The sequence below is a fragment of the Ptychodera flava genome, chromosome 21, assembly GCF_041260155.1.
Source record: "Ptychodera flava strain L36383 chromosome 21, AS_Pfla_20210202, whole genome shotgun sequence".
In the NCBI taxonomy this organism is placed as follows: Eukaryota; Metazoa; Hemichordata; class Enteropneusta; family Ptychoderidae; genus Ptychodera; species Ptychodera flava.
This window is the reverse complement of record NC_091948.1, coordinates 3,679,259-3,694,518: the sequence shown is the minus strand read 5'-3', so window position 1 is coordinate 3,694,518 and position 15,260 is coordinate 3,679,259. Positions and strand designations below refer to the sequence as shown.

Here is a 15,260-nt window from a genome sequence, read left to right as displayed (position 1 = left end):
GACGTGGCAAGCCTTATGTTAGAGGCTAGTACTGAGTAAATTTTTCAGTATTTCCTGATTAAAGATTGATATACTTGCCTGATCATTAATGAGAAACGTCTGCTTTCTATATTCTACATTGTATAGGTTACCGATAGGGGAAAATGTGTAAAGCAAGCTTATTCTGATGCTATAAAGTTTAAAACCAGTTGAATGCCTTGACAACAAACCCATCTTTTATTGCAGGAAAAATAATAATAAATAATAAATGTGAATAAATGTATGTCTGTCGCTATTTTTTCGGTTTCAAAAAATAAGTTGAAATCAGTGAACTGAAATATAAGTTTTGGAATACTGTCTCAGATTTATTTTCCTTTGAGTTTTTTATACGAAAAATACTCCCCAAGTGCCACCAAATACACCATTTTAACCTCTATTTTTCAAAAGTTCCAATGGCAGGAGGGGGGACAACCCCCCTCCTGACCTCCCCCCACGACCGCTTATGCGGTCTCTTGTGGTGCTTTCACACCACATCTTCCCCCTCTTGAAAAATCCTACAGAATAACTGCATGTCACCAGAGCACTGGATACAGACCTGTACATCAGCCCCTGCCACAGCAATTGGAACCTCCTTCCGACAAAGACCTATACCACAGGGTTTAATCAGGGTCTGTACAGGGCCTGTCGCAGCAGCAATCCATTTTACTGTATAGATATTTAACTTTCCCAATTTTTTTTTTTTGGGGGGGGGGGGGGGGGGGTCACTCAAATTTTCTGTAGCAGAGAGGGGGGGTTACTCAAACACGTCATGGTTGGCAGGGGGGGGTTACTCGAAATTTTGGAGTTTCGAAAGCAATTCCTCCGACACCCCCAGGCCGTAAATAATGACGGCTCCCTAAGTGGGAAGTTGGGAAGTAGATAATTAGTCTAGCCAGACACTTCAGCAGCCTACAGACGGGTTCGTCCAAGATATCATCAAAATCGGCATCATTTTTCGCGCTCATAACTATCCTCAGTGATGGCAACTCGCAATACACAGAGTAATAATACAAGAGGTGGCAACTGCCCTGTACAGTGAAACCAACATTTTAGAAAAGCTGCCACCTCTGGTTGATCCATCATTATTGAATGAATGGAGTGAAACGTAATTCATTTATTAGAATGAGAGTATAGAGAAGACCCAGTCTTATACCCATACAGGATGCAATATGTAATGAAGGTGATACCTTTGGTGCTTAGACAGCATTTTGTAGAGTGGATGGACGCAACCATGTGTAATGTGAGTGACAGACACGAAACCTGACCGTGACGTCACTATGACGTCATTCACTCAGTTCATGGTCTTTCTAATTATTTTAAAGAGGAATCTACCACGTAACAAAACCAAAAATAGAAACCTACAAGTTTGTCTGCCTCAAGAAAACGTAAATTGGAAACCGCAGTGTCATCCGTTAATTGCCCCTGTCGGTGACAGTGCTGAACACGATAAACGTAAAGGATGTGACAGTCGAAGCGACACCCACACATCCGGCGCCTTGTGAGATCAATAGAAACACAGTTTGCTCATTTTACCGGCCATTAAGTTGGCAATTATTAAATTAATTGTAAAATGATATTAGAGATAATTTACGAGGTTCAAAATAGTGTTGTACTTCCTAAAGAATAGGTAACACGACTGGAACTAATTCGGGATAATTGGATTTTCATATTTTTCAAATTTCTCAAAAGTGTTAGGTGCCCTATAGCTGAATGTTGCAATATTGCAAATAACCCATAAAAACAAGTGTGTAATGTAAAAAGAAAAGCAGATGAGATTACATTTTTAGATTAAATCGGCATTACTTCACCATCCAATTATCCCAACTTAGTTCCAATCGTGTTAAGTCTTGCGGCGATTCCGACTGACTCTTACATTCAATTATTGTTGTTGTTTATGTGCAATCAACAAAGACTTGCTAAAAATACACTACAAGGAAAACCAAACTGACATGAATATTTTTCACTTTTCATCACGATGCAATAATCTCAAAAATGTGGACATTGTCACATTGACCATTAAAAGTGATAAAGAAATACCATTTGGATGATCTAGAAACGTAAGTGTTTCGATAAAACGGCAAGAATACCACATTTTGAGTTTATTTTCAGAAAAAAAAATCATCATGAGATATGCAGAACACAGAGACATTTTATCTTTCACTCTCGCAAAGATGACTCCTGTGCTGTAATATAAGACGTAATTGATGAAAGAACGCCTAGAGTTCGCATCGGGGACAGATATTCGGACTCTCAAACGCTCACAATACTTTTTTGGTCTCCCACTTGTTGGGCCCCATTTTGAAACTCATTGAGTAAACAGTTTTCACTGGCGTAGATTTTTGTGAACATCGCAAATGTATTTTTACCGACAGAGTTAACACAGGGATGGCGGCCATATTCAATTTCAGGTATCGATAAATATTGGGTAATTTATTTCTCTTGTACCAATTTTTACACAGTGACACCAAATTTTTACTCTTGATTTCGAAAAGGAATTTTTAAAATTTTCCTTGAGGAAAGTCTGGGCAAAAGTTTAATCTTTCAATTTCAAGGCGCGAGATACTTGATTTATTTATTATGAACATTTTTACTGCCATTTAATACAATTTAGCTTACCCAATCGCATGCTACCTCTAGAACGTGAATATATTGCATTGGAATGCATTGCTGTAGGCAAGCCATCACAAGAAAAGACTGCTTTACATAAAAGAACAACGAAAATTAACTTTTTTTGCTGAAAGTGATTTTTCAATTTTGTGGGCGAAAGATCAGACTCAAAGCCAGTAATTCAAGGATGTCACAATAAAAGTCAATTTGAAACTTTCTCTTTTTGAGAATTGCACATCGTGAATATATTCATATGGTCTGACTAAACAGTCGGTTTGTGTTCATCGAAAAGTTTCTTCGCATCAACTCGAATAAAAGGCCTGAAATTAGAAAGAAATGGTCTGGATTAGGAATTGTTGATGACGAAAATCAGTGTCTGATGGAAGATACTGCATAAGCAACCAATCTGACAAGTTTTTCACTGCAATAATACATGTCGTTTTGGATTGCATTATTCTTCTCAGTAATGGTATTTACAAACTGTTTATAAGAAAGGGAGCATTAAATAATTGTTCCTCAGAATGGTTGGTTCCGGTCTCGCAGATTTTACCCTTTGTCGTAAATTTATCACAATCCAATACACAGCATCTTTTTTCTAGTTTTTATTCGATGTTTGTCGGTGTCTGTGCTTTGTGATTAAATAATTTTAAAACAATATTTAGATTGGTTTTTTTTTCATCTTGCAGCCAGCATATACCTATATTACAGAGCATAGAATTTAGCAAAAGTAGAAGAAAATGTTTACTGGTTCAAAAAATGTTTTGAAATGCCGCTGTTACTGTCGATAGCGCCAGTGATCAATCCTGTCACAGCGCCCTCACCTGTCATAAGCGTTCTTCGGACCTCCCGCGTTGTCTTTTCTGGCGTTTGCCACGTACATGATATTCTTTGTCAGATCATACACAGCAATATGCAAATCTCCTGTCTGGACGATAGAGACAATATCACGGATTGTGTTTTCTGCCGTTATGTTGCCATGGTATTTCTGTAACTGTCGTCCCAACACCGAGCTGTATCCAGGATCTAACCAGTCCATTCCTAAAAGAAGAGAAAGAAATACAGTTAGTTTTGGCAAATTTTAATAGAAAATAATGCTCCAGAAGCAGATATGTACATATTGCGCAAAGTCGCATTCACAAAAGACTATCAAAGGTGAGAACGATAATACAAAAGGAAAGTACGTGATAACTGAATCGTTACGTCAGAGTTCCATCATTAATATGCAAAAGTAAATATTTGTCCGTAAATTTTAACGAGACTTTTAGAATGAAACTCAACATTAAATACTAAGGATACGACCATGAGCAGCGGTATAGATGCAGGCAGGCGCTAAAAACAAACTTTGCCGGAATTTTTGTCGGTAGTAGCAAATTTCGAGGGTAGCGTAACCTAAAATCGCAATAAACGCTATTTAAAAAGTGTAAACACAGTCCCTCTTATGATAGCGATGACTCATCTAGAAGAAGTTTTGTTTTCAGCAGCACTCGATAGCGACGTTATTATTCTAAATTCTAACAGCTGACAACATCAAACAAAATAGTAGTCCTACCCCAGTAAACTACGTTTTCAATTTTAGGGTGCCATTCAGCGACTGGTCTCATGTTGATATCGTCAAAGAAGTATGATACCTCGGCCGAATACTCGATGCCACGGAATGTGTTCAACTGAGAGAGAGAGAGAGAGAGAGAGAGAAGAGAGAGAGAGAGAGAGAGAGAGAGAGAGAGAGAGAGAGAGAGAGAGATGGCAACGAAACAACTCAAACTATGATTGTAAACAATAATATGAATAGCACTTGAACGAATCCGCTCCAAAGTCCCAAGCAGCTGTAAAGAATATTGGGCAGTGTTTATCTTTGCAATGACAAGTCTCCAGTTTAAGACAGAGGGGGAGTTTAATTCAATTATGTAGTTCAATTAGTAAACGATCTTAGAGTAACCGTGCTTTGATCAGTAGCACTCCCTTCGTTATCGTCTGCATTTGTGGGCGCCCTCCACTGACTGCATGAAACCGTGGATTCCAAATAAGGTTGAGAAGCGTCATTTAGCATGTTGAAGGTCACGGTTGAGTTTCTAACTGCAAGTTTCACTAACCTTTCCATCTCCTACGCCGAGGATGAGATCACATGTTCTGTGTGCATTGGCGATACGATTGATGGAATCATCTAAAGTGTTGTCAAATTGCAGGATGTCCCTGAGTAGGAACTGCAATTGTACATTTGGAAAGAGTGAATTGAAACCTTCAAAGTCGTGGTGAAAATAACTCTCGTCAACGCAAATCTATCTGATTAGAAATACATGTATAAGTGAGGAGGAGGAGGACGACGACGACAACGACAATAATGGACATATTGAGGGTGTTCAAATATTTAATTGTAAGTGCTATAATTCATTGTTTTCTCTGCATGTTCACTGAAAGGGGCAATTTCTGCCCCATTCATCAAAATTAAGGGGCAGACTTGACATTTTAGGGGCAGAAACAACAGCAAATTCACAGGTCACTACACTATGAGCTCGGGGGTACTTGCTTGCTGTGTTTTGTAAGCGATTTTCGCGCTGTCAGTAACTCTCAAAGGCCAGAAAATGGCTCGAAATGCGCAATTTGCGCAATTGCGCAGTCGAGAGAAAACTCTACCGTATTGTCATTGACTAACGGTCAGAAAGGGGTTAAGTTCACGAATTTGTATTTGTATTCGTTGAACTGCACTTGTAGTAAAAAAAGCCGGTCAACTTATCCAGAGTCCAACTGCAAACCCTGATAATACAATAGGATGGCAACTATGCTGCTTCTGCTGATGATGATGATAACATAATAACGGCGACGATGGTTATGATGACGATGATGAGGGACGATAAGATGCCACCTCTACTGTTGATGCCGATGATTATTAGCACAATGAAATCTGATCATTGTTACGGTAAAAATTCTGACGAGATCTTTCAATTAGCAAATGTGATATCATTGTTCCGATAAATATCAATTGGCGAAATGATGACAGTAACGACTCACTGTGAAAGGAAATCCGAATCTCGATTCTTTTCCAAAGGTATCATCAGGATAGGCAACGCCAATCTCGCTGATAGCCATCTGAGTGGAGGACATTCCTAGATTACAAAGAGAATGGTAACTTTGGACATAGACCCTCGAGAAAAACGTTTTTCTCGAGGGTCTATGCTTTGGACGAAGTCAGATTATGTTGAAATGATCGAGCATGTCATTTCTGGCGATTCTCTTGCATGAGCAATGCTTCATTAATAAGTATTTGGTGATTGTCATTTATGTATAAGTTCCCACAAACTTGTTCATGTATCATTCAAAGACATACATCTGTTACCGAAGCTCATTACTTGTCACTGTTTATTCTGAGTAGTATTCCGAGAACGGAGGATAATCTCTGCGATTGGCTGTATAATCGTGTCTCTCTCTATAACATGCATTTCAGCAATTTATCGAGAATAAGATACATACAAGCTCAGCGTTATCAAATAGTTGATATATTGCGGTCTGCTGTTAGCTTGAAAATGTTAAATTTGAGTTGTTGCTTTGTACCAGGGACCGCATACCAATACCGACCTCTTCTCCCTTACCATTAAAACTTTGTGTTGACAGATCTTTGTTTTACACGTGACTTTATGAATTCAATTGTGTACAATCATTGATGTTCTGGCTGAATACTAACAGAGCACCACATTGTTAACCATCGCCAGTTGTTAAATCGTAGATTCGGCGCTTCAATAATATAAAACAAAACATCTTTAGAAAGTAGCATATTCTACCTGTTATTGAGCCTACCCATCCACTCCATCCGATGTTCACAAACGAATGACCGTTGGTGGCGTTAGAATCGTCGATGTGGTAAACTGTCAGCTGTGGATAGTTCTGGAAAGGTCCTGCCATGGAACCATAAAGGAAATACATAATTTACAGCATTGCCTAGTGTACGAGCCGTTCATTTTTCACAAGAATGATTGTCAGATATTCAAAGATACCAAAAAGAGCCCATGGAAGCCGAGAATATTCTTTCTACTGTTCTTACCGTCAGATGCCCAATCCAAGGCTCGTAATTGCATGACTGAATTTGGCAAGGGTACAGCCTTACCCCAGGCCCCATACATCGAACAACTTCCTTTTCTGTACATCAAACAGAAAAAAAAACCATACAACCGAGTAATGTCTTTAAATAAAGGCGATGTAGAATAATGTATATACACACTGAATCACATGGTCATAAGTTTCGTGTGACCGGCTGAATAGTACAAAATTACAAATACAGTGTCGACATTGTCGAGCTCAGCCCTTTAAACAGGATTCAGATAAGTAACTGCTCAGTATAAGGACAACAAAAGACTTTGTAATAATGTAAACATAGTATAGCAATGTGCTGACTTCAGTTCCTTTTTGATGTATATGACTCGTGTTAGGACGATGGATTATACGTGATGACAAACATTTCATCGGTAGGCAGAGTAATTTGCCAGTTGATGGTGTTGATACAATCGACGAAAATATTTAACATTATCGAAGTTATAGCTGAGATTCATTTATAGTCACATGACAAATACTCACGTCAGTTCTCCAATCAGATGTATTCTTTCGATTATCTGCGAAAATATCACGTGACACAAGGGGGTCATAATCAGTAACATTTATGCGTAATGAAAATCTGGGCACATGCTCGAATTCTACTCACACTTTGCATGATTCGTGGCAATTTCAACGGTACCTATATACTCAGCCTAAGTTGAAAACTATGTATGATAAGAGGTTGGATGACAGCATCTACTTGTGTCTTTACCGACAACTTTCTCAAGTTTGTCCTAAAGATTCGTCCCATCTTAAAATGCATGTCCCGCTTGTCTTTATTTCTTTTAACTGTTTGAGGATGGCCTGTGTGTTGTGTCATAGATTTTTTTTATCGTGTCATTGATTTCAAATGACCAAAATTGTTTCCTGACCTTGACGTCCACGCCAGCACCGTCAGCCAATCCCTGGATTTCATCATAGAAGTATTGTGCTGGTGACGAACAAGTAGAATAAGAGCGACAGGTGTTAGAATACAAAGCCGAACGATAGATTCAGAGTGTGAGTACTTTTGAACCACCGTCCCTCCACCCACCGGTCGTGGGTGGAGGGACGGTGTTTGAACATAACAATCAATAGTTTTGGTTCATTCATCGCTTTTAAAAGGATTATCGTAAGTTCCAGCAGAAAAAAGAAATTGAAGAGAGGAAGAGATCACTATATATAAATATATATATATATATATATATATATATATATATATATATATATATATATATATATATATATATATATATATATATGAAGAGCAAAATACAGAACACTGAACGATGTCTATGATAGAAGAAACACAGTCTAGTGAATGGATTCCTTTTCAACCTATGGTCAACGAAGGACGACTTTGTATACTCACGTGTGTACGGTTTAGTTGCCGCCTTCTCCAAATCGAGGGCTACGTCCAAACTGAAAACGAGAAAGGGAAGAATTAATAATCCTGAGGAAAATACGCTGACACGAGTGACTAAACCCAAACAAAACAATAAAAGCATAAATGATAGGTTATTTATCCGCGGGTAAGATTTTATCGTTGTTTCTGTTACTTCAGTCGTTTTTAATTTGTTGCACTGAATTGTACGTCTGTTTAAGAAATGACGGTAGATTTGAAATCAACCTATTAACATGTTTATGACAACTGTGTGCGCAAATTTTTATGCTGTGGTAGATTTGAATTTTTGAGTTGCAGAATGAATAAGAGAGCTACTTTCTTTTTAAGTGAAAGGCGACACAACATTTCCGTGCACACACACATCTAGCGAGATCTCGCAAAAGCAGATGGCATACAACGATTGTGAATAATCCATCCATTTGAGAAAGCATTGAGCATTAGAGAGAAAAGTTACACCTTCCAAGAACATTGCTCACCCTAAGTTGGCAACATCTTTGAGAAACCATTCCTTGAAGAAGCCTGGTACAGTGCTGTTGACAGCATCGATCTAATGAACGATAAAACAACCTGTTATATTATCGCGGAATATTTTTGTAGTCTGTTTGACACCGTTTTGCGAAAAATTAGGATGAGAGAGCAAACAGCCAATAGCTATGACAGGTACATTGTAAAGTGGCTGAAGATAATTTTGCTATGTGTTTTAATAACTGCAGTACCATATGATTAGATATTTCTCATTATCTCGACTGAAAAGAGCTTTTGTAATTTTCTTGACTTACAATTTCTTTCTCGAAATAACCCCATACAGCTTTCATCATAGCACTGGCCTCTTCTTTCATTATCGTGCCGTGTGCAAAGCCCCTCTCGTACGGGTTACCTGAGAGAGAGAGAGAGAGAGAGAGAGAGAGAGAGAGAGAGAGAGAGAGAGAGAGAGAGAGAGAGAGAGAGAGAGAGAGAGAGAGAGAGAGAGAGAGAGAGAGAGAGCTCTGTGCTATAAATATCGTTTCAATTGCAGCATTTTGACCCAAAACTAAAACCCTTCGACGATGATTTCTTGAGAGGAAAAGATCATAGTTTCACTGTGTCATCTCTTCATAACATACATCAAGATGATGGATACTCTATACCGTAAATACCATGCAAATGCAAATCACGACTTTTAATTTTGTGGCATGTTTCGTAACGGAGAACCAGCCATAGAAATAGACTAACAGTATTAGCATTAATGCTTTACGAAATGCAGAAGAACTATCGTTTTTATATCAAAGATAAGACCTAAAATGTTGTCTTTGAAGTTACAATAACGTCGTTATATATCAGTCATGAAACAGGAATTTAATGTTATATGTTTTTTTGTGCCCCTTCTGTGTATGGCCTACCAGATTTGCTCTACATATGAAATTCCGAATTCAACACTGCCTGTTGGTGTATGCCGTGCATTGCAGGGTTGTTATGACGTTCAGATCTGTTCCGCACACACCATACATCGGTAGTCTGAAAAGTATAAACAAAGTTGAAGCTTTTTTTAAAATGTACTTTAACTGACTGTAAAATCTAGTGTTTCTCTTACCCCACAGATGCAGTACATTAATGATGTCATCGCCCTTTCCAACCGTGTACAGCTTTGCGTTCTCAGTTTGCCTGACAAAAACCGGTGGGTCTGTCTGGATTGGGTTCAGGTTAGGCTTTGCGTGAGGATCGGGCTGTAGAGGGCGAAAATCAAAAATTAGTTTCCCATGTCTTTCTCTTGAAGGAGCATTTTCTATATGCTAACAAACACGGTCCCTTGTTCTCTAAAATTCCGCTCTGCGCCTACGCGCCCCATAGACGTTGTATATATTCTCAGGCGTATGTACATACATCTACGGGGAGCGCTGGCGCAGAGCGGAATTTTAGAAAACGGGCGACTGTGCTAACAAATTATTGCCTATGTTTGGAAGACGTCACCGTAAACACATGTGGAGTTAGTGTTGTGACGACCGACTGTTTAGTGAAAGTCAGTAAAATATAACAATGAACAACTTTAACTTTCTAGAAAGTACCTCCGAATGTGATTTTCTCTGATAGAGTGATGTTTATAATATTTGTCGTCAGATTACTCCGACTTGTACACTTCGGGCGAGGATAAGGAGAACTAAAATTGCTCACTGGATGATCGGGAGGCGCTTATCACGGTGTTACCAACTTATGAACATTATTGATTTGCGCCACCAGCGGTTTCAAATGATTCTCTCTGTACAAATGGGCTTGAACACGTTCCACGATACGTTATAAAATGACTCAATGACCTTTCTTTCTCTAAATTTACCTTAAGAGTTCTAAAACGAAGATGAAACTTCTGGCATTTCAGATAAGGCCAAAGTAAGTAAATTCTTTGTTTTGCGTCCACTCAAAATCCTAAAAGGTACGCGGGTAAGCGGTTAAAAAACACACAGAGAAAATTTAACACAAAATCTCTTTGCCTTTATTGGACAATTTTTCTCAAACCACATGAATACTCCTGTCACAGTGTGACACACTGTATGATCGCTGTATGCATTTTCATAACAAATGGATCAAAATAAACAGTCATTCTTTGACGTTTGCTTTTCTTTTATTAGTTTTAGATTTCTTTCTTGTGCATTCAAAGTGTCCACATGTCAGACCCATTGCACAGCAACTTGACAGCCTAATCAAATTACTTAAATCTGGACAGTTTGAGGAATGGGTACACTATAACTGTATACAGTAGCATTCTTTTGTTCTCAAGTTCTTGTACGTTTCTTTCAAGTTTCTTGTAATGTTTATGCTGATGGGTGTCTGTTTTGAAAGAAAACACCAAACAGATTGGGTAACTTGTAGCCTCTGCATCCAATTTAGAAAGATGGGGCATCAGAGAGAACAAGACATTGGTGATATAATGACAAAAGTATTCCCTGTAGCTTCCTCGGGACCATCCGTAAAACCAGCACCTTTCCTTTCCATCGATATCAAATAAAAGAAATCATTTCGCAATTGTCTGTCTCCATACACAGACTCATCGGACCCAAATTTAGGTGGACGCTTCACATCTATATTCCTTGCACTTTCAAAGTACCACACTCAAGATTGAAAAGATGGAGTATCATGGCATAAATGGAAATATTCTACAGTAGGTCAAAGCATGATTGGCAAATACAAAACAGCAAGTAGTCATAAATGGAGCATCATCTCAATGGATAATACGTCACAAGTGGTGTCCCACAGGGTTCAGTTCTTTGACCAGTACTCTTTCTAATCTACATCAATCATACTGGCGGTGAAATTAGTTCTGAACTCAAAAATTTACTGACAATACCAAGACATATCACCCCTTGCGAAATTGTATTGATCCTGAAATTCTACAAGCTGGTTTGGACAAGCTACAAAAAATGAGTGAACACTGGCGGACGCATATTGGCTACAACAACCCCTTCCATAAATTCTCAATGAACAACATTTCACTGGGACGTACAACTGAAGAAAATGACTTGGGCGTCCTACTTCATTCTACCTTAAAACCTTCAAGCAAATGTGATAAGTTTGCAATAAAGCAAACAGAATGCTTGATCTCATCAAATGATCATTGTCGATCAAATCAAAAAATGTCATTCTTCGTCTTTACAAGCAACTTGTGAGACCACACTTGAATATGCAGTACAAGTTTGGTCACCATGGCTACAAAAGGACATAAAAATCTTAGCACGGCAAATAATACCTAAACTACAACACTACAATTATCAAAATAGACTTAAACAGCTTGATTTAATTGAACTTGAACAAAGAAGAATTCGCAGCGACATGGTTCAACTCTAGAAAGTTATTAAAGGCCATGACCACTGTAACCTTTCACTTGAGTTAGCAGCCGACTCGAGAACTCAAGGACACTGTCCCAAACTTCATAAACTGACCGTTCGACTTAACACAAAGAAGTTCTTTTTTCAGCAAGAGTTGTTGACATTTGAAATAAAATACCAGCCGATGTCATTAATGCAGAAAGTGTGACCTCCTTCAAGAGCAGCTACGACCGCCTGCTACAAGTTTGACCTTTAACAGAGGGATTCTAATATACTTTCCCTTACCCAAACTGAACAAAAAAGTACGTAAAGGCCTTTCGTTTACAGGACTGATCACTGGGTTGTTTTTTGTTTCAAGTTAAAATGGACGAATGAACCAAATTTTTGGCAAACCTGAAAGACCGATAAACTAGGATAGGCTTCAACACTTTCCGATTTTTCCGTCTGCAATATTCTCTGAGCCGTGGTACCCAAGTCCAATCGGCCGACGGAATCTCTCTTTGTTCAAGTCCCGAATGCTCGCAATGACCATGCCTTCAAGTTACCGTGCAAAGGTTTCCTGTTTTTTAACTTCGATTATTTCCCTACTTTCATCCATTTTTTATCGTGACGGCAAAGCCACAACAGGCAAAGCCACAACAGACAGCGAGAACGTGAGGCCCCGGCGTGAGGCAGAGAGGATCGACAGGGGTAAATGTGTACAGAGTACTGTTTAAAGTCACCGCACGGTCTATCAGTGAAATCTGACTGCCGTAAAGGAGTATTTCATCGCAAAGTTAAAAGCCACGACTTGTTTTTGCGACAAAATGGCGCCACCAACGGCAAAATTTTGAAAGGAAAGTTTGTGGTTTTTTTCCGAAAAATCTCCAAAAACCTAGGCGCGCGCGGACGCAAAACAAAGAATTTACTTACTTTGGCCTAACTAGAGATACGTCTCCTACGTCAACACACAACTTCATTTCAGAACAATCTTAGATTGCCAAATAATATTTTTGCAGTGCATCGATCAAACCAGTCTATGATCGATGGTTTTAACTATTTACGGTGAACAGGTAATTCTAATCTTTCAGGAATATGTTTTAATTTTGAAAAAAATGATTTCACACGTGACGTAACGGTAAAGGTCACGAAGTATGCATTGCTATGGTTGTGATCAACTTATGCAAATCGACCTGACTGACATTGATTTAAAGTTTTGCCTATTGTCTGTGATACCTCTGCCAAAGCAATGACATGCCATGTTGCTAATAGCAAACACATATAAAAGTTACACATGTTTTGGACAAACTTGTGTTGTCCTGTGAAATATAAACTTACACATGTATCCGCACAATGCCCGCTCGAAGCGGAAGCTAGTGAAACAAATGACATATCAACGCAAGTAAAGTAGTGTTAATTTCACGGACATATGTACACAGGGCAATCAAAATTCCGCACAAACCTTGAATGATCACTGCGATTTCAAATACAATTAGATAAGAATGTGTGCGAAACAAATCATGGGTATAGTTTCCCGAACAGTCCGAAGATTCGCACAATCCCTTTACCTTTGACCCTTTGATCTTGACTTTTGCAATCTTTATCTGTCTCGCGGTAGCTGATGAGAAAGGCGACAAAACGCTAACGTTACTAGCTCTGGACGGAGTTTAACTGGAACAATACAAAAACTCTCATATTGACATTTCCGACATTAATACATTTACGGTATTCTGAGAAATGGCTTACCCCAGCATGACAAAGTGTAAGAGCCGCCAGCAACACAACACAAACTGACCAATTCCAACTCATCGTTCCGCCGTGCAAGCCGCAGCAAAATGGTCAGTTTGGACTAAAATGAACGATTGAATCGTTGGTTGTGTACTCAGAGAAGATAGTGCGATGAACCAAACCAAAGTCTGTAAACCGCGTACCTGTCGCCAGGTCACGTGCTCGGTCATATGATTACTCGTTTTGTTCGATAAGGTAACGCCTGCCTTCCGCTTTGACGCACTGAGTGGGGCGTGCGATTGTTTCTCCTGCAATCCGTGTGTAGGGCAAGTAGGTGACTTAGTTAAAAAGGTGGTACAATTGTGTCATCGGCTGAGAGCAGGTTACAAACTGCCACTATTTGACAAAAATGTGTCGCGCAAACTTTTGAGATGGTCTTACGTCTGTACAATGCAAACTGTACTTTGATCTCTAACATACCAATATTTTGTCTGGTGCTAAAAAACTTAAAACACTGTCATCAGGACGTCAAAGTCCATTTCAAATTTCTTTGTAGCTCGCTAGCTTCACAAATCATATGAAAGAAAATTAAAACTGGCATTTACATATGTACGTTAATTTGAAAGTGGTGGAGAAAAACTCACAAGCTCTGATTTCTTGTGATTATAACTCATGCCATTTGGGTTTTCGTGCAAGTATTAAACATTCTGTCACGAATCAATATCTTTCAATCATTTGACGACTTGAGATGTTTATCCTTCATGCCGCTTTAATAGTCCTCCCAGTCTTTGTCTCCCCATTTCCTCTGTCTTTCTACCCCACTGTGTGTACGGCGTGAACAGAAATATATCCCCAGCCAAGCACTGTTTGGAGGGATTGCTGTATTGTTGTTCTGGACACATGTTCTGCCAGCGCCCTCGTTGGCCTTCTGTTGTGTGCTTTTCTTTTTTGACCTATCTGGTATACTAGTTATACATGTATACAGATGTGCGGATATACATTAGTCTATACTATATCACTTCACAGGTAGAACCCTGCGATTTGTCTTCAGGGTGTACGTCAAAAATAACATTTTCTGCTGTTTTGTTGCTATGGTATTCTGGAATGATCACAATAATGATATCATTCACACTTAAACACAGGGTTTGATCCTTTCCATACGGGCTTACTATTTGTGCGAGGCATCATTAGGTAAAGCTAATGTATTATTCAACTCAAAATAATCCTAAAAAAGGCGAATTAATGGTAAAATACCCCGACCTTAAATTTACAATACTACAGGACAAGGGAAATTTATAAGCTATAGATTCTGTTCTATCATAAAGTTTATATCGCATGAACTCTACCATTTGTGTCATGATGACAAATCAACAAACGTCATTACAAAACTAGGCTAAGAACTCAAAATAACGACTCATTCTCTGTTGTAGAAGATATACTCCTACTTGACTCAGGGACTTTGTAACTTTTATCAGTTATTTGTAACCATCCACGGGGACTGTGACCCAACGAAGACAATGTGATGAGTCATGTGAGTACACCAGGGGTGTAGGATCACCTTAAAGTTCTTTCAACTTGAAGCCGGATTATCAAAGTCTACACAGTGTTTGTATAATGACAGAGAAAGCAGGGATCTTTATTGCTTTGCCTTGTCAACAGAACCAATAACC

The 15,260-nt window shown here is 38.9% G+C and overlaps 1 protein-coding gene across 1 annotated transcript; it reads right to left on the bottom strand.

Annotated features, from left to right (window-relative positions):
- Window positions 1-2,082: 2,082 nt before the first annotated feature.
- On the bottom strand, window positions 2,083-13,808 carry LOC139121124 (protein dcd1A-like). Its single transcript, XM_070685771.1, has 14 exons — window positions 13,609-13,808; window positions 9,660-9,792; window positions 8,869-8,966; window positions 8,566-8,636; window positions 8,057-8,106; window positions 7,578-7,636; window positions 7,189-7,223; window positions 6,659-6,753; window positions 6,399-6,512; window positions 5,632-5,726; window positions 4,716-4,826; window positions 4,175-4,289; window positions 3,447-3,663; window positions 2,083-2,945 (listed from the first exon to the last, which is right to left on the bottom strand). The coding sequence occupies exons 1-14, from the start codon at window positions 13,669-13,671 to the stop codon at window positions 2,888-2,890; spliced, it is 1,314 nt and encodes a 437-aa protein (XP_070541872.1). The 5' UTR covers window positions 13,672-13,808; the 3' UTR covers window positions 2,083-2,887.
- Window positions 13,809-15,260: the final 1,452 nt, after the last annotated feature.